Raw genomic sequence first — 25,190 nt, forward strand, 5'->3', positions numbered from 1 at the left:
CTTAGCATCTTGACTTTGGCTTCTCCATCCCTGCCTTCAAAAAAACACAAGGTTCTCTTCTTCAACAGAGCTTTGATTCCCTCTGGTCTGCTTAAATTTTTATAGAGCTCATTATATATTCATAGCATGTTAACGAACTTGTGTTAAGATGGAGTTTCAAAATTGCTCGGGCAGAATTCTCCGCAAGGCCCGACGCTGTTGCCACCGATCGCGGGCCAGTCCCCTCCCGAGCACGGCCGTGGAGATCACTCCCCTCTCCGCCCCGCACAAGCCCCATACTCACCTTTGGCGCGCTGTTCACGCCGGCAGCAACCAGGTGTGGTTGCCGCCAGCGTGAACCGGTCGGGAACGGCAGGCCGCTCGGCCCATCCGGGTCGGAGAATCACGGGTCGCCATGAAAAACGGCAGCCCGCGATTCTCCGAGCGTCGTGTTGCAAAACGGGACACGCCATTCTGGGGGGGTGGGGGTGGGAGAATCGCGGGGGGTGCCAGAGCGGCCCTCCCGCGATTCTCCCACCCGGCGTGGGAGCAGAGAATCGCGCCCCTCATGAGCACAAGAGATATGAAATCAATTATTTGAGTCTTTCGGATAGATTAGTAAATACGGAACATGATTATTAGATTACCAGGCTGTTTAGCACACTTGGCTAAATCGCTGGCTTTGAAAGCAGACCAAGACAGGCCAGCAGCATGGTTCGATTCCCGTAATACCCTTCCTGAACAGGTGCCGGAATGTGGCGACTAGTGGCTTTTCACAGTAACTTCATTGAAGCCTACTCGTGACAATAAGCGATTTTCATTTCATTTCATTTTCAAATAACAGTAAATTAACTTCAATTATTATGCTCAGGAGCAATCTCAGTTGTCCTCTTATGATTTGGAAAATTGCATCATTAAAAGAAAAACTGAAGTCAGTGGTCACAGTGACTCTAACCAGATTTTATACGACACATCAAAAACATGCAATATTGCTTCTGAAAACCAAAGAATATTACTAAACATAGTAATGCACAAAGCTGTAACGCAGAAACATCCTACCTTGTTGTCATGTCTTCATTAATAACAACATTTTGTGCTAGAAGACCGCTGCTAATGGACAGAACTCCGTGAGGTTTGTCATTTGGCTCAATAATAACCTGGATTGTATTGGGAGCTAGCAGCACAGCATCTCCCTTGATTGTATCTTCAAGTAACACAATCTGAAATGACTCTGCAATTTCAGGGGTAGGATCATTGATAATATGAAATTTCAGATTTACTTCATAAACGTAAGGCGGGAAAATAATCGTTCTGTTTGGATGAAGATCAATAAAATCAGATTGTAACAATGCACTGGCAGAACTGTTGCCAGTTACTATCTGGTAATTAATAGAAACCAGAGCATCATCAGAACCAATTAATTTTCCAGACTGGTCCTTCCCACGAATAACTGGTATAGTAATCACATCATCTGTCTCTGACACGGTGTACAATGCTCGAGCTAATCGCAATGGACTGTCATTTTTGTTGATTTTAAGTTGAAAGCTGCTTTGTGAAGCATTGATTTCAGCTCCTCCCTCCACACTCATCAGCAGTACAGTGAAAACTTCATCATTTTCAGGGATCTGAAAAAATAAAATGAAGTTAATTACATAAATTTCTGGTGGTTGAAGAGGGAAGCAGCATCAGCCATTATAAGACATGGATTTGGGGCAGTAGCACAGGCATTACATCTCATTTAAACTTTGTCCAAATCCCAGGAATAGGTAAAGAAGGAGCAGGCCCATCCCATCATGTCTTAAGATGCATCTGATGGGAGTTCTGAAGCCAACCTCCAAATTAAGTTTCTGAAATTTTCTTAAGTTTAACTAAAGTTCCACCCTGAGAAGTGCAAGACAATGATCTGATTCTCCTTCCACCTGTTTTCTGAAATACCCTTAGAAGCGCAAGTCTTCTGTTGAGACAGCACAGTGCCGCAGCGATTAGCACTGCTGCCTCACAGCACTAGGGACCCAAGCTCGATTCCAGCCTTGAGTGACGGTGTGGAGTTTGTACTTTCTCCCTGTGTCTGCGTGACTTTCCTCTCGGTGCTCCAGTTTCTTTCCACAGTTAAAGATGTGCAGGTTAGGTGGATTGTCCATGCTAAATTGACCCTTCGTGTCCAGGAATGTGCATGTTAGATTTTAGGGATAGGGCTGTGTGGACAAGCTCTTCTGAAGGGTCGCTGCAGACTCGATGAGCCGAATGAGCTCCTTCTGCATTGTAGGAAGACGATAGTGATTATGATAATTACACTGCCATTACTCAACAGAATGGATAATATGATTTAGTCTATGGACACATGGGGGTCCCACATTGTTACATTACTTTGACAGCAATGGAACCATAGAAGTTGGAGGTTTTGAGCTTTACATATCTGTGATGCCTTAATTGTTTAGATGTGCCAAAACACTCAATTTCTGAATAATGAATCCCCATAGCAGGTTGGAATTCATGCATCTTTACTGTTGGACAAATGATATTCATAAAAATTCTAAAATATCACAGATTTGCATCTTATAAATTGGGTGCAGTATGAAACAACGCAACTTAAGTAATTCACTTCGCACATCAATTATCATACGTTATGGGAGAACCAAAAATTAACATGACAATCGGGTCAGGATAAATTCAGCATGCAGTTCATTATTTGTGTAAATACGGGGTGCAATTCTCCCCCCCATGCCGGGTGGGAGAATCGCGGAGGCGCCGGGTGAGTCCCACCACGCCGCCCCGGCACCCGCACACGAATCTCCCACCCCCTCCAAAACGGCGCGCCGAGATTTACGGCAGGCCGCTCGGAGAATCGCCGGTCGCCGTTTGTAACGGACGAGCTGCGATTCTCCGGCCGGATTGGCCGAGTGGCCTGCCCAATATGACGGATTCACGCCGGCGCCAACCACACCTGGTCTGCCAGCGAACGCTGCGGGGGCGGCCTGTGGGGGAGGGGGGGGTGGTCAGAACGGGTCTGGCCCGCGATCGTGCCCACCGATTGGCTGGCCGGCGTCTCTGAAGGACGCACTCTTTTACTCCGCCGCCCCGCAAGATCACTCCTCCATTTCTAGCGGGGCGCCCGCGGGGAGGACAGCAACCGCGCATGCGCGGGCGACGTAATTTACGCGGCGCCGCTTTCACGAGGTGCCAAGGCCCGGCGCACGTAAATTATTCGGCGCCGCTCCTAGCCCCATGGGGGTAGGAGAATAGGGGGCGAGGAGCGGCCTCCGATGCCTGAGTGAAACACTCCGGTTTTCAGTCCGGCGTCGGCACTTAGTCTCCCGTTGGGAGAATCCAGCCCATGATTTCTATGTTAAATTAGTCACAGGGGAATTAAACCTTTGACTAGAAACTTGCATAAAAAGTGTGTCTATTGTCCCTGAGTATGTGGCACTGAACAATTTTATTCAGTTACAAGTTAACTCTTGCTGACCTGCTTAATAGTCTTTTTGAAGACTTATGGGAGAATTCAGCCTGCTTAGATATTTAGATCCCCAGAAAATGTCTAAGTTCATTTGTGTCAGGTTTTTCAGGGAGTTTCCGGCAAGTTCCCCACCGCTATTCAATGACACTTCATCACTTTTGTGGGTCCTGGGGAGTTTCTCGCCAGTTTAGACCACACTTAGAATTTTAGTTAGCACTGGGGCGCTGAATTCAGGGCCGGGATTCTCCCCTACCCGGTGGGGCGGGGGGTCCCGGCGGGATGGAGTGGCGTGAACCATGGTGAACGCGGAAGGAAAAGAGTGGCCCCACGGCACAAGCCCGCCCGCCGATCGGTGGGCCCCAATCGCGGGCCAGGCCACTGTGGGGGCACCCCCCGGGGACAGATCGCCCAGCACCCCCCCCCCCCCCCCCCCCATGACCCCTGAGCCCGCTCGCGCCACCTGATCTCGCCGGTAAGGTAGGTGGTTTGATTCCCACCGGCCGGACCGGCATGACAGCAGCAGGACTTCGGCCCATCACAGGCCGGAGCATCGCCGAGGGGTGCCCACTGACAGGCGCTGCACGATTCCCGCCCCCGCCGAATCTCTGGTGCTGGAAGTCCCCACTTACCTGCCCTGCACACCAACCTCCCTCCCTTTCATGGACATGGATTCCTTGGGCCCACCCTTGGCAGTGCCACCAAGACATTCTTACAGGCAGTGCTCCAGCCATCTTGGCAGTGCCAAGGTGCCCACATTTCAGGTAGAGGGGCAGGGCGCCACCCTGCACTGACCTTAACCACCCAGGCATCTCCAATGGACCAGGAGATCCCCAACCCCACCCCCCCCGCCCCGCCCCCCGGGTGCCATTCCACCTGGTCCACATTGGTGTGGATCAGCACTGATTAGCTCCTGGCTGCAGCCTCCCTGGGAGACCAGTAAATCGAGGGAGGCCTGTGGGTCCCGGGTAAGGAGGTCTTGAGACCTACGTCCGGGAGTGCCGTTTGGTCCCACTCCTTAGAGCAGCTCCAAATATAAGAACAACGTGAGGGCACCCAACCAAGCAGCGGCACTAGGCGGAGCAGGAGAGCTCCACCAAAGCAGAAGTGATATCCGGGCTACTAATGAGGCAAAGGCGAGGACTTCTGCCTTCTGCAGCCCCATTTACAGCTCCGCCGAGTTTGTTACCCCGAAAAAGGCCACCAGCGGACATGGCTCCAGATCAACACTAAGTATCTCTGACCTGATGTTGAAGAGAGAGAGAGATCTAAAAGCTTACTAACTTGGGACCAGGCGGTAGCACAAATGGTTAGCACTGTGGCTTCACAGCGCCAGGGTCCCAGGTTTGATTCCCTGCTGGGTCACTGACTGTGCGGAGTCTGTACATTCTCCCCATGTCTGCGTGGGTTTCCTCCGGGTGCTCCGGTTTCCTCCCACAGTCCAAAGACATGCAGGTTAGTTGGATTGGCCATGCTAAATTGCACTTAGTGACCAAAAAAGGATAGGAGCGGTTATTGGGTAACGGGGATAGGGCTTAAATGGGTCGGTGCAGACTCGATGGGCCGAATGGCCTCCTTCTGCACTGTATGTTCTATGTTCTAAGACCAGAAATAATGCTCACAGCTGTCCTCCACCCTAGAGAAAATTCCACTCATCCTCGCCCTGGTCAGATGAGCCCTGTGCACAACCTTGAACTGGATCAGGCTAAGCTGAACACAAGAAGACATGGAGTTAACCCCGTGAAGAGTCTGGCTCCAAACCTCAGTCATCCAGAATAGGACTCAATTAACCCTGTCATTTCACCATAACCTCCTTCAATGGAGCCGACTCTGCTGATAGGATCTGGCTGTCTATGCACAAAATAATTACACCCCCCGCCCACGACCCAGCCAAAGACAAAATCCTTTTCAACAGGGAGGAGGGTAGTAGCAAGAGGGAAAGCCTTGCACGAATCAGAAAGTATATTAAGTGTTTGGAACCAGGGAATTGAAATTTCTCCGACAGCTCCTTAAAGCTGGCAAACTTTCCCTCCACAAAACAAAGTCCACAAACGTCTCCAAGCCCTTCCCATTACCTAAACGTTGAGTCCAAACCCACTGGCAAAGCAAGGTGAGTATAGATAGGGAAGAGCAAAGACATGGATCTAAGTTCAACATGTTGTCTGAACTGCTTCCACATTCTCAGGGTGGACACAAGTACCGGTTGATGAAAATCTTGCCGGAGTGAAAAGCAGCGATGAGGTTACTAATGCAGCAAAGCTGGAACCCTTACAGGAACTCACCTTCATTTGCCCCATATGGAACCTGGATCACCAAATCACCCAATTACCTTCACAATATTGGCAAATACTCTTGACCTTTTTAGTGGGCCATTCAACCCCCCTGACTTTCCAGGTGACCAAATGAACTGGTGCCTCTCAACCCCCAACCCCCCCTCCCCCATCACCTCACCTCCCGTCACGATTCGGAATCAGTCATTTCCACTAAGAGGGATTATCGAACAGTTGTGTAGAAATTGCACCAACTGGCCCACTCAAGGTGGCCACCAAATACACTAATAAGATTAAGCAAAGAAAATTATGCAGCCATCGTCAGTGAACTACCCCTGTCCCCCACTCCCCTATTGCCTGCCCTCAGACACTACTACAACCACATCTGCATGCAGAAAACAGAAAGCAAACATAAACCACTAAAACTTATTTATAATCAACCAAGAAGAAAAACACTCAGCTCATTATCTAAAACAAAACTAATACAATGAGCTGCAGTCAACCCCTCAGCACCATTCCTGTTAGCTCACTCTTTGGCTAGCAGGGCGGCTCCCACCCAGCATGTAAAAAATGCTTACAGAAAAGAGACACAAAGTATAATAACCCCTTAAAACATAGTATTCCAACAGAAGCTATATATTTTCACAACAGTTAGAACAAAAAGTGCAAAAACCCACGTAAAATTAAACCTCCTACCAAGTCCAATTTGCAAAACATTCAACAAAAACAGTAAAATGCAAACAATTGCCCAATATCCAAAAACCTGAATCTCAAACAACCTGTACCCAGCCGATGCTTCTTTACAAAGGAATCTATCTCCTCCAGCGCATCAAAAAAAGTATTTTCCTTTAAATGTCATTCTTACCCGCACCAGGTACACCACCCCAAACTTTATACAGAGCGGCTTTGGCGTTGTTGAACACCGTCCACCTCGTTACCAGCACTGCACCCACATCCTGATTAAAAACTCAATGGCATGGCCTTCCCATTTGTGGTTGCAATGTTCCTTTGCCCATCTCAGGACCCGCTTATTTTCTTGGAAGCTGTGAAGCTTCACGATTTCTGCGCACTGTGGTTTGCTGGTACGAGGCTTCTGTCAAAGAATCCATTGGGCAGGGTAGCACGGTGGCACAATGGGTAGCATTGCAGCCTCACAGCGCCGAGGTCCCAGGTTTGATCCCGGCTCTGGATCACTGTCCATCTGGAGGTTACGTGGGTTTTGTCCCCACAACCCAAAGATGTGAAGGGTAGGTTGATTGGCCATGCTAAATTGTCCCTTAATTGAAAAAATGAATTGGGTAGTCTAAATTTTTATTAAAAATAGAATCCGTTGGGCTTGGTCCAGCTCGGGAGGAAAAGCGAGTACCCTCCCCTATCTTCCCAAACATCTTCGTAAAATACTCAGAGAATTGGGCCTTCTATCCGCTTTATATTTTGCCATCTGGAATGATTCTCCAAATCAGTCACTTTGGCTTTCACCACTTTATGCGCATTGAGCAGGGGCAATCTGGTCGCTGTGCCTCGAAAGGGCCACCTCCATGTCTTGTATCGTGTCACCATGCGCTTTTACCACTTTATTGGTCCTCTTCAGTGCCAAACGAATGGGAGCCAAGGACTCTTCAATTGATTTGCGGAGGTCCCCCGACTCAATCTGCCAGTGTTTGTCAAATTCTGCCACCACGGTGCTTGAAAGCATCTCAGCCGTTAATGGAGTGGCCAGAGTCACAGAAGATGGCTCTGCCATTTTCTCCACCGGTGAGCCCAGAGAAGACTCTGATTCAGTCGATGGACTTCTACTTTCAGGCTTTTTTCCCCGGGGTTTTCTAGGCATTTCACCTATGTAGGTACTTTAGTCCATTAAACAAGTAGATTTTTAAATGAAAATGCTACCAGAAACAAAGCGAAAAGGACTAATAGAACAGTATCCTAGCGGGAGTCACCTCGTACACGTCTTCCCCTTACATTAACTCCACTGGCAGTCCCCTGTCTTTTATCTTAATGAAGCAAATTAACCCATTTATTTTAAATAGGTCAACTGTTCAAATAACAGGAAGAATGTCATGTGAACATTTCACATAGTCATCTGCTTTTATCAGCAGCAGTCATTTCTAGCTTCAGGTGTTTGATCACCAAGGTCTGCGCAGCCTATTGTCTTTTTCACACCAGCACAATTAGCAAAACAAATTAGATAACACGCATACAAATGTCCTTCATTCAGGTATTACGTAATTTCCTGATGAAAGTACAAATGACACAACTTCCCCAAGACTAAACTAAAGACCAGGAACTAGTGACACTAATTTCAACTGAGCTTGTGGCCTTTCGATGAGAATTTGTCACAATTACAGTAGGCATCAGTCGAAACAAAAACAACCATGTACTCCTGGGGCTTATTCCTCCTAAATACATTGGGTGGTCTTATGAGGGAAGGTTGGATAAGCAATACTTCTTTCGTATCCATTGGAATTTAAAGTGTAAAAAAAGAGTGGATTGAAACATGGGTCCCAAGGAGGCATGACAGGGTGGATGCGGGAGAATCTAGAACTGGGGGTCACTACTTAAAATAAGGGGTTAGTCACTGAAGACAGAGATGAGGATTCTCTCAGGAGGATTGTGAGTCTTTGGAACTTTCTTCCTCAAAAGGCTCAAGTGGCTGAGTCGCCTACTCCTGCATCGAGTCCGTATGTTCATGTGTGGCTGAAAAGCATTTCACTCCGTATAGAATGTTTATAATTTGCATTCTTTAGGACTGTGTTTCTCACCTGGTCATCTATAATGGAAAGGTTATAAACTACCACTGCTCTCCCAGGAGGAAGAATGATGTTTCCCCTTGCCGGGCTGATGTCTTCATCTGCAGAATTTGGGCCTGCTGTAATCTGCCAGTACAAATACAATATAATAATTATGACAAGATAGTTATTCATTTTTATACAAATGGTGAAATTCTTCAGGTAGATGACATTGCAACAGAGAGCATTACACAATTACAGTTTCACACAATGGCATAATGAAATGTACCTGCAATCTTCATATTAACATAATCTGCTTTTAAAATGAGGAGTTATACTCCTGTAGTCACCATTTAATGTAAGGCATAAAGTTTTTTTTTAATCCTCACTGATACCAACAGGAATTGTTTGACATGAAAGAAATGCCCTCTATAAATTTATAAGTAAAATTATGGTTCATAATTGGTACAAACTAATGGAGTAAGCGTTGTCTCTCAGCTGCTCAAATATTTGAGTTCTCACTCTCAGTCTTGCCTTCAAGGAAAGCGCTTTAAAGAGGTGATGTTGAGTGGAGGTCAAACATTTCCCAGTAAAAGATGAAAGGAAAGTAAGAACACTTATTTTTTTTTTATTAATAAGATTCAGGGAACGCCTAAAGTTTATACATTAGCCAAACTTCCAACACATAAGTTTCCAGTTGAAAAAGAAAAGATTCAAATGACGTGCAAGCCCTGCGACACAATTCACTCAAACTGTCTCCTTACTTTGGTGATTAATGTTTTTCAAAACATTGTTTTAACATCAAACTTAATTTTCCCACAATTAATAAGATGTTGTAAATATATGTGAACAACAAACTGAATAAACAACAAACAGTCATATTCAAGACTCAGTAAACCTAGCTGATCTTTTATTGTACACCTCAAGATTTTGGTTACACACTAAGTCATGCCCCAACCATCCCAATGGCCCGTCATACCCTCCATGGTACTTCCATGCCCATTCAGCCAGTATGCACTCTCTCCAGAACTAGTGAACTCTATATTAACATTGGCATATGTGGAATTGCTTTAAAAATACAGAAGCTACGTGCATTTACCACTTCCATCTATGCTGCTCATCACTTGACTGAGAGCTGAGACTCCCATTAAAAGATGTGAGTGACTCTTACGACACAGGTGCGACGATCCTTTACAGCTTCATGAAGTTATATTAAGCTATTTTTCTGTGATCTCCTTTGCCATTTGTACAATGTTTACATGTACAGGATAAAGGGCATATAAAACTTATGTTATTGATACTTTAATGGACTGGTTGATTGACATTTCTGTAGGGTTGTATCAACCGCAGTCTTTTTAGGAAAATTATGAATGGGATTTTTAAGCAGTTTCACACATGCCATTGGGACTGTACGGTTCATTGATTCTGTACAGAGTGCATCCTGGGTGAGTGGGCAAAGAAGTGCCAAGAGCAAGTATAAAGGGTATGAAGAGCCAGTGGGGTGGGTGGGTACAGGGGTTGGCCTGGGGAATGGGTGGGAGCCATCAGGGCTAGACAAACTAAAATACAAGCCAACAACTGGACAACATTTCAGAGAACTACGTTGGGCTATTTAAATATTGGTACTCTGTCAGGGTACTTTGGCACCCAACACATCCTGGGGGTTACTACTAACCAGAAACTGAATTGCACAAGCCTGCCCACCATCTACAAAGCACAAGTAAGGAGTATGATGGAATACTCTCTCCTTGCCGGGATGAGTGGAGCTCTAAAAATACTCATGAAGCACGATCAGCCTTATGGCTCTTCTCTGCCCTGGCTCCAGGTCTGTAGAGTGTAATCATGACTCCTTTTTAAAAATGTGTTAGCACCCAGGCTTGGTTAGTATTTATTATCCATCCCTAATTGCCCTCGAGAAATTGGTGGTACACCCACAGTGCTGTTAGGAAAATAGTTATAAAACCATACTAATCAAGAACCTGTCTATCTCTGTCTTAAAGACACTCAGTGATTTGGCCTCTGCAACCTTCTGCGGCAAAGAGTTCCACAGATTCACCACCCGCTGGCTGAAGAAATTCCTCATCTCTGTTTTAAGGGATCATCCCTTTAGTCTGAGATTATGTCCTCTGGTTCTAGTTTTTCGTACAAGTGGAAAGAAACAACCTCTCCATGTCCACTCAATCCAGGCCTCACAGTATCCTGTAAGTTTCAATAAGATCCCCCCTCATCCTTCTAAAGTCCAACAAGTACAGACCCAGCGTCCTCAACCGTTCCTCATACGACAAGCTCTTCATTTCAGGGATCATTCTTGTGAACCTCCTCTGGACCCTTTCCAAGACCAGCACATCCTTTCTTAGATACGGGGCCCAAAACTGCCTACAGTACTCCAAGTGGGGTCTGACCAGAGCCTTATACAGCCTCAGATGTACATCCCTGGTCTTGTATTCTAGCCCTCTCGACATGAATGCTAACATTGCTTTTGCCTTCCTAACTGCTGACTGAACCTGCACATGAACCTTAAGAGAATCATGAAGACTCCCAAGTCCTTTGTGCTTCTGATTTCCTAAGCATTTCCCTATTTAGAAAATAACCTATGCCTCCATTCCTCCTTCCAAAGTGCATAACCTCATTCTTTTCCACATTGTATTCCATCTGCCACTTCATTGACCACTCTCCTATTCTGTCCAAATCCTTCTGCAGCCCCCTTGGTTTCTCAATACTACCTGTCCCTCTACATGGATAACATGTTGCCCATTTTCCCTTCCTATGTCTATTATAGTTAATTTGTCCACATTAAATTTTGCCTGTTCTATTCACTCACATATTTAGCCAATTTGCTCTGTAATTTCACAACTGCCTCCATTTGATACCACTGGCCCTCCCAGTTTGCGGCTACCTGAAAATGCAATTAATTTAATTGTTTTTCTGAATCATTGATGTAAATTAGAAGGACTTGTGATCCTATCAACAATCAGTGAGATCCCACTCAGTTTAAACAAGTATCCATTTATTTGCCATTCAACTACTTTTACATTCATACCCACTAGGACAGCATTTTGAGTCAGCAATTTGAGAGATCAAGACCCACTCTAGGACTTGAGCACAGAATCTAGGCTAACATTTTTTTAGTGCAGTTCTGAAGGCATACCACATTTTTAGATATGTCATCTGTTATTTCTTTTGGTTAACCAAGACATTATTATCTATTTAGAAAGTTCTTGAAATGTCAGGCAATTCTCCAAGTATCCTGGTCGACATTCTTCTCTCCACGAACATTTGGTTTGTGCAAATTCATTGTCATATCTGCCTACATAACAAATCATGCATTTTTAAAATAACTCATTGGCTATAGAGTACATACTGAGGATCTCACAGGCCCTACATTAACGCAAGGTTTTCCTATCTGGAGGTTATTATAATTTTATGGTCAAATAAAAACAAACAATAAAATCACTAAAAAATACACATTATATAGGAAATTGGATGCTGTTCTGGAAAGACAAATATTCAAAAATATGTTAAAAGAAAGTAGCCGTAGAATAGTAAAGGACTTCCAAAGAGGATTTCAATGGAATAAGTCCCATCAGAAATCATATCTATCAGGTCCAAAAACCATGATACTAATTGTCATTTAAGTCAGGTGACTAACTGTTAACAAGTGGCCTGTTCTACGTTAATTAGCCAGCGGCAGCATACCAAATGCTGGTTTCGGTTATTAAGCTAAAATGAGACTGAAAAATAATTTGATATCACTTACCACAAAGTACACAGTTATGGTCCCATAGGTTCCTTTCATTCTGATTAGAGTAAGCGGTACTAATTCATTTCTATTCCTTGCCTCATCCACTATAACAATGGAAGACTGAGGGAAAGATGGAGAAATATAACTTCAGCGATATACCTCTCAGCCTGAACAGCATAGACAGATCTGTAACCTTAACAACACCCAACTCTCACAGGCAAATGAATCTAATTTATAGAGTGGTTCAGTAATAGTGTTATATGGAAGCCCATTTTGAAAAAAACTTTCAACCTCAAGATAAATATGGGTTGCAAAATTTAAAAAGCCAAGTTTTAATATAAATGAGCTAATGGCATGTAAGTCAGTGATGGCTGTTGTCACTTGTTAGGAATAAAGCGTTTATTAAGATAATGTATGGCTGTTTTGTGGAAACGGAAAATGTTTTGCCATCTTGCCAATAAATTGCCAGTACTGACTAATTTCCTTCAACAATAGATAGAGATAGAAATCTCTGTCTGCATCACTCAAGCATATTCTCACTGTGTAATGCTTTCATTTCCTGTGAAGGTGCATTCTTGCAGGTAACCAATTCTGACATTAATACTGTGTAGACATTAATATGGCAGAGAAATTGGATTTGGATCATTCATTTATTTTCAGACATTTAGGCCAGATTCTCCAGGGCTGCCTGCTAGCCGCAAGGTTCGCGATGGCCCCCAGAATCCTGTGCCTGTCAAAATCGGGATTTGCGCCAGGCATCAGACCCAACGCGGGCCTCTCAGTCTGCCCTGCTGACCATAACAGGTTTCCTGCGCCAGAGGGAACATGTAAAGTGTTCATCAGTATTCATTTGAATGCTATTATTGGTTTAGAAGCCAGATTCAAATGTCGCCCATGTTGTTCCTGACTGCTTCATCCGCCAATATGGATCATGCTGGCGAGATTTGGTGCAAGTATTTAAAAATGGTTTCTCTAGCAGCTTGCAGTCCAAGGGGTGGCAGGTTGTAATCTTCCCTACAATTTCCTCCAAGGTGCCAAGGAGAATGCTTCATGGGAGGTGGGGTTCAGGGGCTTGTGCTGGGCTGGAAGGGCTCAGGTCAGGGGTCTATCCTGGGATGGAGGCTGTTTGGCTGCTCTTTCAATCTGGAGCCTTTAAACCCTTTAAACAGTCAGTCAGTCAGTAATTAAAAATTAAAATTATCTCATAATAAAGTGAAAGTGAAACCCTTTAAAAGGTCTGTCAATATGCCAAGTTCAAAGATCTGTGAGACAAAGGTCGAAGGAATCCCTTTAATGCAGTGGAAACCTTTGAAGTAGATTTCAAACAGTCAAGTTCATTGCCCTTTAAAGTACAGAAGACTGTGCGCCTGCCTAGAAGGTTAAAAGCTTTGAACTGCATTGTTTGCATTCAATTTCACAAACCATTGCTTCCAAAAGAACTTAGAGTGACAGGGGGGAGGCAGTTTCAAAGGCAGAGGGGGTTAAGATTGATTATTTATATAGATTTGCAGGGATCCAATAATTCAGGTGAGCAGGTGGTTTTTGAACTCTATTTTTTAAAAAATGAGCTGCCTCTTTATTCTCAAGTGCTTCCAAGAATGCCCCACACAAAGGTGGCAAGCTGGCATTTTCCGCACGACGGGGAATGGGCCATGGGGGAGGGGAGAAGCTTGATGATCCACTTATAGGTGAGTTGGGGCTTGGAGAGGGGTTAGTGGGTCACACTGGGTGGGTGGGTGGATGGGGGGAGGGGATCCACAGATCGGAACACCATCTCTCCCTGCACTGAAGAGTTCTGGAGAGCAGAGCTCTTCAATGCAGAAAATGGGACTAAATGCAGTTTCAGCCGCATGTTCCCTGCTGAAACCCCCCAATCTACCCGAATGGCTGTTCGATAGCATGGTTTTCCCCGGCGCTCGGAATGCCGGGAAACACCCGGCTAATCGCGCTATAGGACTCTGTTCCCATTCGGATGGATCGCGCCCTTAATGTTGATTTTCTTTTCACATCATCAATCTTCTGCTCCAGTGCCTTCAGAATTGAAAGTGCTTTATTATATCCATTGTGCACTATAGGGACTTGTATTACAGCCTACAGCATATATCATAAGATTTAAAAACCATAAGAACAATCTAACAAAATGACTTTGCTGAAGGCTGGCCCCCAATATTTGCTGGGAATATACTTAAGGAGGTTGGGTTCATGACCCCGACAATTTTCCATCCATTAATTTGCCTGAAACAAATATCCCAAATATACTAAACAATTATACTGGTGAACAAAGGTACTTACCATATTGAAAGATACAATTCCAAATGCATTATCATTTGACAGAATAGTTACTGTGGCAATATTGGGAATTCCAAGCATCACGTCTGCAGAAGTACCCTACGGTTAAAAGAAAAATGCAGTAATGTCATTAATTAAAATATTTTGTCAGGTATCTAATGTTTTTTTTGCTTTTACAACTGTAGATTTTGAATGCATAATTCCAATTGGATTGGTTCTCTTGAGCTGCTTTTAGAAATACTTTTTTTATGAAGATAATAATTATTATTATATGCTTAACGTTGTCTTCAAAAACAATCATCAACAATTAAACATAAGGTAATCTACAAAACCCCAATGACAGGGACTTTAAACAGCACCACCTTGAAACACATTTCACACTTCCAACTTAATTTATGGAACATTCAATGCAAAGTTAATAGCCAAACTAAAAATACATTTGCAAAAAAACTGTTTTGATACAAAGGTCAGATCCCATAGTTTCTGTACACTGATTTAATTACCAGATAGATCACAGTTTTGTTCAAAAATGTAAATTGCCCTGATCTGTATCTTTTATAGAAAGGAAATTCTTTGGGCACCTCAGATTAATTAAGACTCCATGTTAATAAAGAAGTCTTTCAAAACTCATTTATCACAGTTTGACAACCTGTTAATGACACCATAGCAATAAGAAACAAGGTATAAAGTATGCAGTTCTATTTGAAAATAAGTTTCCTTTCATTCCTTTGCCTTTATACATTATCCTTTGACTTAAATGTTAAAAAGCGGAATTCTATTCCCAATTCCAGGTCAGAGGTCTCTCCAATTTGATTCATGCAGTGAAATGAATGGTTGTGGGAAGATAGATGCATTGAACCCGTCTTTCTGGTAACTGGATATATGAAAGTAACACACAGGATTGTGTTAAATAAAGCTGGTCTGTGAAACATTGTTCTAAAATTCTTATTGATTAACCTACTTTACATCGAATCCAAGCGAAAGCAAAATAAGAAATCTTTCCATGCTGTAATGAGAATCAATAAGACTACATACTCAAAATCCATTTTCATAAGTGAGACCTTATTCACAACTACACAGAAGAAAGTTAATTCATTAGATTGTGGACAAAAAGTGTTCAAAACTTTATCAGATGTACAATTTGAAATCTACAGCTAATTTTAGGTACTGTATATTATAAGATTCAGATGCATCCAAAAATTTGACTTAACAGCTTCTTAGAAAAAAAATGTGGTACATGGGTTCACAGGAATCAGAGGCAGGGACAGTAAATCACAATGTGCTGATGAAAGGTTTCTGTGGAAAAAAAATCACATTTAAACTACTGGAAAGCAGAATTGAATGTTTTTAAAGTTGGAAACATTTTTACATTTAAACAATGTTAGTTTGAAGCACCTATAAACACCACAAAGAGAAAAATGTTAATATCTGCATAAACAATCTAGTAATGTTCGATATATTGATTTTTACACAAATAACAAAGTTTAAGTGCAGTTTCAATTAAGTTGATGATCCTATATCACTCTTTGAAAGCACCTACCACATGTAAACCAACATTAAAATCCTCAACTTCATAAAATATCTTGGCAGACTATTACAATCACTGTACATGTACATTAAAAAGACAGACGTAAATAAGGGACACGGGTATAAATAGTCAAACATTTTACTTTACTATTTCTTCCAAATTACTACTGGTAAAATATTCTGATTCATTCAATATGTGCTGACTCTGATCAAACTCTGACATTTGCATTATTCATTGTTAAGTATTCAATGGTTTTGAAACTCCAAAAGAAATGTGATAAATATTATGGCTCCACAGTTTCAGACTCATGATTATTTGATCTATGCCACACACAGGAATCTATTATGGGCAGTTTCCATAGCAATGTCCTTAGTATCTTACTGTTCACGTGTCACATTATTCAAATTTTACCTCCATCATGAATGAATTAGCTTCTGCTTTGAAATACCTGCAGTTGCAATTTAAATTAGATTTTGGATCACAGTCTAAAGTGAACGAAATTTTTAAATATTTCCAAAATACAGAGTCGTAATAATAACAAAGATAATAATTTAAAACAGAAATCACAATCTTTACAATGCAGAAGGAGGCCATATGGCCAATCAAATTTGCACCGGCTCTCTGAAAGTGCATTCTCCCTAATCCCATCCCCTGCTTTATCCCCATAGCATTTGAAAGTGAAAAGCAAGAATCAGCTAGTTCAATTTTAGACTTGGATAAGATTGAATTCAATGAGATGAGACAGAAACTATCTACAGTAAACTGGGAATATCTGTTAATGGATCAAACGACTGAAGAACAGTGGCGAATATTTAAAAGAAACATTTAATGAAATACAGAGCCAGTATAAACCCAAGAGGAAAAAGCTCCACTTCACAAGAAAAACAGCCATGAACTACTAAAGACATTAGGGACAGTATAAAACTAAAGAGCTTACAAAAATGCAAAACACAGCACAGATCCGAACGAATGGGATAGATGCAAAGAGCAGCAAAGGGTCACAAAGCAGTTTATAAGAGCTAGTGAAAGGGATTATGAAAAGAAACTTGTAAGGGACATCAAAATCAATAAAAGGAAATGTTATATTTTTATTAAGGGAAAGTTGGTGGCCAAGAGCAACATAGGCCCACTAAAAGTCGAAAATGGAGATAATGTCATTGACTTTCTTTTGATTGATTGATTAATTGATATTTATTGTCACATGTACCAAAATACAGTGAAAAGTATTTATCTGTGGCCAAGGAAACGCACATAGTAGACAAAAGAATAATCATTGACAATGGTGCATCAACAAATAATGATTGGTTACAGTGCGAAACAAGGACAGACAAGAGCAGCATAGGATGTCGTGAATAGTGTTCTGACAGGGAACAGATCAGTTCAAGCAGAGTCGTTGAGGAGTCTGGTAGCTGTGGGGAAGAAGCTGTTCTTATGTCTGGATGTTCGGGTCTTCAGACTTCTGCGTGATGGAAGGGTCTGGAAGAGGGTCTGAGGGGCTTCTGACAATGCGGTCTGCATTTCTGAGGCAGCAGGAGGTGTATACAGAATCAATGGGAGGATTGCAAGTTTGTGTGATGCGTTGGGCTGAGTTCATCACACTCAGCAGTTTCTTGCAATCTTGGACCGAGCAGTTGCCATACCATACCATACTGTAATGCAGCCGGATAGGATGCTCTCTATGGCACATCTGTAGAAGTTTGAGAGAGTCAATGCAGACATGCCGAATTGTTTTAGCTTCCGTAGGAAGTAGAGACATTGTTGGGTTGTGGGAGCGAAACCCATGCAAACACGGGAAGAATGTACAGACCTGAGTTATTGCCATTGATAATGGGGAAACGGCAGACATGCTGAACAATTACTTTGCCTCGATATTTACTGTATTTACCAGAGGCCGGTTTAGCTCAGTTGGCTGGACAGCTGGTTTGTGATGCAGAGCGTGGCCAGCAGCATGGGTTCAATTCCCGTACCAGCTCAGGTTATTCATGAAGGCTCCACCTTCTCAACCTTACCCCTTGCCTGAGGTGTAGTGATCCTCAGGTTACATCACCATCAGTCAGCTCTCCCCCTCAAAGGGGAAAGCAGTGTATAGTCATCTGGAACTATAGAGACTTTACTTACTTACAGCTGAAAAGGAGGATAACTTGCCAAAGTCCCAAAATAGATCAGGGAGAACCAGCATGGATATGTGAAGGGAAGATCATGCCTGACAAATCTTATTGAATTTTTTGAAGAGGTGACAGAGGAATATCTATGAATGTTATTTATATGGACTTCCAGAAGGCATTTGATAACAAAGAACAAAGAACACAGGAACAGGTCTTCGGCCCTCCAAGCCCGTGCCGACCATGCTGCCCGTCTAAACTAAATTCTTCAACACTTTCTGGGTCTGTATCCCTCTATGCACATCCTAAAGTCCCACAAAAGAGACTGTTAACTAAGGTGAGTTTAGGGCAAATTATTAGGTCAGGAAATTGGTTGAGTGGTCATATGTCCAAATTTGCTGATGATATAAAGTTATGTGGCATTAAAGACAGTCTCGATGATAGTATAAAATTGCAAGGAGATATTGACACGAATGGGCAAAATTGTGGCAGATGGAACTCATGTAAGAGAGTGTGAGGTTATCCATTACGGACCCAAAAAAAGGAGAGGACAGGGTACTTTATAAATGGGAAGAGGCTAATTACAGTGGATATCCAAAGAGTCTTGGGGGTTCAAATGCATAGATCTTTAAAATGCCACAAATAGGTGCAGAAAATAATCAAAAATGCTAATGTGATGCTAGCCTTTATATCAAAGGGATTGGAATATAAAGACACAGGAGTTGTGCTGCAGCAACTACAAAACTCTGGTTAGACCCCACTTGAAGAATGGAGAGCAGCTCTGGGCACCACATCTTAGGAAAGATATAAAATACTTGGAGGGAGTGCAATGTTAGTTTACAAAAAAGATACATGAACTACAAGCTAAAGTTATAAAGGGAGATTACACGAAATAGACCATTTTTTTGCTGGAATTTAGAAGATTATGGGGTGATCTGATCGAAGTATTTAAGATATTACCAGGAAAAGACAAGATAGGCAATGGTAAACCATTTCCACTGGTTGGAGATTCTAAAACTAGGGGGCATAGTCTAAATATTAGGGCTAAACCGTTCAGGAGAGATGTTATGAATTCTCTCCCACGAACAGCAGTTCAAGTTGGAACAGTTAATTTTAAATCTATATAGATAAATATATTTTTGTTAAGCAAAGATATTAAGGGCCAAAGGTAGGTAAATAGAGCTGGGCCACAGATCAGCCATGATCTCATTAATTGGTGGGACAGGCCCGAGGGGTTGAATGGCCTCCCCCTGTCCTACATGTCTTAAGATTTGGCTCCTAGAAAGAAATCTTGTTCTTCTGGAGAGCCAGCAAGAAACCAGTGGTCCTTCCTTTCAGGAAAGACCTGCCAAACCATATGCTGATGAGTCACAGGCAAAGCCACTGGCTGGCTTTCCTCTGAAAATAAAGTGCATGGCTGCGTAAATCCTGCCTAGCGAGAGCTAGCAGCCAACCAGAGGCCAGCAGCTCTCATGCTCAGAAAGACCAGTGGGGGGGCCGTGGCTACTGCCAGCAAGATACCCTCCAGGGTCCCAGGATCGCTGACTTGCTTGAAATGGCAAGTCTTTGTTTAGTCTCTCCAATGAGGGGCCCCTCTCTACCGTGAGGGGCCTCACGGTAGCATGGTGGTTAGCATCAATGCTTCACAGCTCCAGGGTCCCAGGTTCGATTCCCGGCTGGGTCACTGTCTGTGTGGAGTCTGCACGTCCTCCCCGTGTGTGCGTGGGTTTCCTCCGGGTGCTCCGGTTTCCTCCCACAGTCCAAAGATGTGCAGGTTAGGTGGATTGGCCATGCTAAATTGCCCGTAGTGTAAGGTTAATGGGGGGATTGTTGGGATACAGGTTACGTGGGTTTAAGTAGGGTAATCATTGCTCGGCACAACATCGAGGGCTGAAAGGCCTGTTCTGTGCTGTACTGTTCTATAATGTGGAGCAGACCCCATTGGGGGCCGCGAATGCAATAGACCAGATTAAAGGAGGTGCATGTGAAGTATTGCATCACCTGAAAAAGTGTTTCGGGCCCGCAATGGTGAGCAGAGAGATGGTGAAGAGGCAGGTGTTGCACCTTCTGCAATTGCAATGGAAGGTGCATGGGAAGAGTGCAAGGTGTTGGGGATGATAGAGTAGTGGACCAGAGTGGCCCGGAGGAAAGGTTCCTGCAGGATGCTGACAGGGGGAGTATGTGGAAGACGTGTTTGTTGGTGGAATCGTGCTGCAAGAATTGGCAGAGGATGATCCTTTGAATGGGGAGGCTGGTGGGATAAAAAGGGAGGACAAGAGAGACCCTATCCTGGTTCTGGGAGAGAAGGGAATGAGTGAAAGCAGAGGTGCAGGAGGTGGGTCAGACATGGTTGAGAGCCCTGATGACCACAATGCGTGGAAAACCATGATTAATGAAGGAGGAAGACATGTCAGCAGCACTGTTTTGGAAAGTGGCATCATGGGAACAGATGCGGCGGGGGTAAAGGAACTGGGAGAATGGGATGGGAGATGGAGTCCTTACAGGACCTGGGGTGAGAAGAGCTGTAGTCAACATAGCTGTGGGAATCGGTGGGCTTGCAATGGATACTAGTGGACAGTTCATCTCCAGAAAAAGAAATAGAGACATCAAAGTGTCAGAGATGGGCCATGTGAAGGTGATAGAGGGATGGAAATTAGAAGCAAAATTGATAGGCCCTTTGAATGAGGAACCCCCGTCCCCTGCCAGGTCACAAACTGGTTGCACGGTTTTACAGTCAAGAATGCCACATGGCAACAAGTCTGCCTGCCCCTGGGTTAATACCAACATCAGCAGAAAGAGGTCTTGAAATGGCCAATTAATGATCACTTCGGAGCTTCAATTGATAGATGGGCAAGGTGGTCAAGCATGGTAATACTGGTGGTGATGGAAACACGGCAGGGTCAAAGTATGTCACCAACTCACCTAAGTAAATACCCTTCTCGCTTCCAAGCTCACCACCAGTGAGAGCACAAGATTCAATCACAATCCATTATTTTTTCATCACAATACAATATTGCAGCATCTTCAGAAAGACAAAGTGACAGAAATACCAACACTTGAAAGGAAAACCATCCATCTGAGCTTTCTTTTCATTTTTAGCTGCTTAGTCACACAATGGTGTGATTTTAACTACAGTGTATACAAAGCATTTTGAATTAAAAATAAATGCACATTTTTAGTACTTTTGATCAGGCAAACTCTGAAAGAGAGGACAGATTTTTACCAGGCAACAGGAGTTGCATTTGCATGCATGTATGAAGTAGAATTTGCTGAAATTGATGTTGGCTCATGATCCCGACATTATCCCTCCCTATTCCAGATTTCTGCAGGACATGATAAAAGGTGAGCAGGGAAACTCCTTGGACCTGTTAGTTAAGTAATTAAGATGGTTTTTTTAAAAAACCTAAGAATCGTTAAATCCTCCTTGCCAGTAACTCACTCAGGTCACTGGGGTGGGTACATAGCAGAGAGAATTTCTTCTGTGAAACTGACAGCTTGTGAAGACTTTGAATAGCGAAACTGAAGATTTTCAGTCACAACCAGATGAAAGGTTGCTGTTCAAAGCACTTCTTCTCTCAGTAACTTCCAGCACTGTTTTGACAGGTGATTACAAATTTCATGGAAGGGATTTCACTTGTCTACGACATCATTCACCTTCAGCTGCACTGTTCTGCGGCCACAAGAATTGGAACAGCTTATATAGTTCCAATTTGCACCTCTGTGAGGGGGCAGTGTCAGAGTCTACACCGCCACCATCTACAGCAGCATAAGCAACACCAGAGGCTGTCACCTCTTCAACCACATACACCCAGATTGGTTAATGAATGGGATGGACATAAAGATCCAGCTGGAAGGAAGTGAGACACCCAACTCAGGGTCCACAGGCAGATGATCAACTCACTTGACATGTCTGAGCACCAATACTCAAGCTGTCAGGGCAGATCGCAACTGATATCTGCAGCTTCCTGGAACAAAACCCCTTCCCAGTGGAGTAAATATATATGCATTAACAGTGGCCATCAAGCGACTGCCAGTGAAGGGCCAATCTACCACCGCATCCCTCCATCCACGTCCCAGTGTAAGAGTTCTTCCTGATTATTTCCTTCGTTCCCATTTCTTTTATTTTATTATTTTGATCTGTGGACTCATAATCAGAATGTGCCTTTATGCAGAATACTCAGTGAAATCTCCTGCTTGCCACGACACTGTGCTTTCTACACTGGCACCCAGTGTATCTTAGGAACGAGGTTGTAGAGGGAGTCAGTTCAATTGGTTAACTGGCAACCGGTGGGTTGCACAGGGGCAGTGTTCTGTCTGACAGGTCCCAGTCTGATGCTTGCTGAGAGAACCTAGCAGAAGTGTTTCAACCTTGGGAGTGAAAGAAACTCTCACTCCTGCTTGCGGAAGTGAAGGAACTGCTCTATTGTCCTGAGAGCAGCGAGTGCCTGATTTATCCTTTGCTGTGAACCTGAATTGACTTTGAGTCTGCAGAGAAAGTAGAAAATCTTGCCAGAGAAAACAATCTCAAGGCGAGAAGTAAGAAGTGCCAAAACAAAATAATGAACTCCAGAAAGACAGTGACTGGAAGTCATCCAAGCGCATCAACGGTTCTTATCATAGAATCTTAGAATCCCCACAGTGAAGATGGAGGCTATTCACCCCATCGAGTCTGCACCGGGACTTGGAAAGAGCATCCTACTTAAGCCCCGCCTCCACTCTATCCCTGTAACTCAGTAAACCCCACCTAACCTTTATGACACTAAGCGGCAATTTAGCATGGCCAATCCACCTAACCTTCACATCTTTGGACTGTGGGAGGAAACCGGAGCACCTGGAGGAAACCCACACAGACACAGGGAGAAAGTGAAAACTCCACACAGAGAGTCACCAGAGGACAGAAGGAAACACAGGTCCCTGGCACTGTGAGGCTGCAGTACTAACGACTGTGCCACTATGCCACTCTTTTATTCTTTTATATTTATTCATATTTTCTTTTCCTTTCCCTCTGTATTGTTTGTCTATGTCGGTGCCCTCATGTTTAAGGGTCCTTTCTGTTCGTTCCGGTTTATTCCTTATTTTCCCTTTCTTTTATTTTCACTGTGGCTCTTTTGATTCATGGATGATTAATGGGCATGTGTCTTCCAGCAAATTGGTCTGCACATTTAATTCACCAGGAAGAACAAGAAGGCTGTACTGTTTTAGACTGACATCGGTAATGACCCGGATTGATTGATATGGCTGGTGGGCAATGAAATGGCCTAAAAAGGCTATGGTCTGCACAGAAACAGATGGTGATTGGATCTGATCCCACTGAGATGTTTTTCAGAGTCACAAGGCTGGTTTTGATGTCAAAGAGAACAAAGAACAAAGAAAAGTACAGCAGAGGAACAGGTCCTTAGGCCCTCCAATCCTGCGCTGATCATGCTGCCCGTCCAAACTAAAATAAAGAATCAAAAAAAGTACAGAACAGGAATAGGCCCTTCAGCCCTCCAAGCCTGCACCGACCATGCTGCCCGTCTAATCTAAAATAAAGAACAAAGAAAAGTAACAGCACAGGAAGAAAAGTACAGCACAGGTTTCAGTTTGGTGTCTGGCAGCGTAGAGGCAAGAGCCTAAGATAATCCTCTCCAGAAAGTCACTAAAAGTGGTGAATACTGCATTCTTGAAACCAAAGAAAATCTGACTGAATCGATCAACAAGAAAGTCATCTCGGGCTGGAGACAAAGATTTACTTTTTCTCAAGAGAGACCGAGTGTTTATCGCTAAAGCCACAGGTACCTGAATGAATCCACAGAAAAAGCCTTAAACTGAAGGCTGGGATTCAAGCAAGGTTATGAAAGAACCTACCGCCTGAAATAAAGACTCGTACCTTTTGACCTTAATCTTTATTATTTCTACCCTTTTTCTTTCCCCTCTTTGTTTGTCTGTCGTGTGTGTGTATATATACATATATATGGTGGGCATTTAAGGGGTGTCAGGTGTTAAGGGGCATCAGGTGTTAAAGGGCATTTAACCAACTGTATTCACTGCATAATTCATATTTATTCTAATTATAAATAAACAGTAATTGTGTTTTAAGGTTACAAACCTGTAGTTTATTAGGCTCAACTAAAGACCTCTGGTATTTTAAATAAAATTGAATTTCACAAGTGTTGCGATTCCGGGTCAAGTAGGGATGAAATTGACCACCGTGACACCAGATCTCCCCCTCTTCAGGAAACTAAGGAAAGTCGGCATATCTACATTGACTCTTACCAACATTTACAGCTGCACCATAGAAAGCATCCTATCTGGCTGCATCACAGCCTGGTATGGCAACAGCTGGGCCCCAAGACCACAAGAAACTACAGAGTCGTGAAAACAGCCAAGTCCAGCACGCAAACCCGTCTCCCATCCACTGACTCCATCTACACCTCCAGTCGCCTTGGGAAAGCGGGCAGCATAATCAACCATCCCTCCCACCCGGCTTACTCACTCTTCCAACTTTTTCCATCAGGCAGGAGATGCAAAAGTCTGAGAACACGCACTAATAGATTCAAAAACAGCTTCCGCCGCATTGTTACCAGACTCCTACACAACCCTCTCATGCACTGATCTGATCTCTTCACACATCTTCTCCACTGAGCATTCTTCACCCGATGCCCATATCTATGAATTTACATTGTGTATTTTATGTTTGCCCTATTATGTATTTCTTTTCATGCACAGAATGATCTGTTTGAGCTGCACGCAGAACAATACTTTTCACTGTACCTCGGTTCATATGACAATAAACCAATCCAATCTTTCACAAAGAACTCTCATAATGGCCTGGGGGGGGGATGGATTTGAGAGTAAATAGGTTGAGGCTGAGTGTGGGCGTTTTCTTTTTTTTTTAAATAATTTTTTTAAATTTTCAACAACAAATTTTATCACAAAGAAAAACAGTAACCCCTCCCCTCCAATACAAAAATAATAAATTAACAAGAAAAATAAATAAGCATAAAACCATGAGAACAAACCCCCATAATGAACCCATAGCCCCTCCCCCACGCCGGGTTGCTGCTGAAGTTGACCACCCACTAATGTTCCGGGAAAAGGCTGCCACCGCCGGAAGA

The 25,190-nt window shown here is 43.5% G+C and overlaps 1 protein-coding gene across 8 annotated transcripts in view; it reads right to left on the minus strand.

The window, feature by feature from the left end:
• The window catches only part of adgrv1 (adhesion G protein-coupled receptor V1), an 838,553-nt gene that overhangs the window by 767,636 nt on the left and 45,727 nt on the right, over positions 1–25,190 (minus strand). For all 8 annotated transcript variants that reach the window (XR_005461637.1, XM_038805279.1, XM_038805282.1 and 5 more), the window contains exons 4-7: positions 14,467–14,562; positions 12,190–12,294; positions 8,466–8,579; positions 1,039–1,604 (exon numbers count right to left, since the gene is read on the minus strand). Coding sequence is in view for 7 of the 8 variants with exons in the window: in XM_038805279.1 (XP_038661207.1) it covers positions 1,039–1,604; positions 8,466–8,579; positions 12,190–12,294; positions 14,467–14,562 (881 nt within the window). In the remaining variant the exon portion in view is untranslated. The remainder of the gene's footprint in view (positions 1–1,038; positions 1,605–8,465; positions 8,580–12,189; positions 12,295–14,466; positions 14,563–25,190) is intronic.

Source organism: Scyliorhinus canicula, chromosome 8 (genome assembly GCF_902713615.1).
Source record: "Scyliorhinus canicula chromosome 8, sScyCan1.1, whole genome shotgun sequence".
Taxonomy (NCBI): Eukaryota; Metazoa; Chordata; class Chondrichthyes; order Carcharhiniformes; family Scyliorhinidae; genus Scyliorhinus; species Scyliorhinus canicula.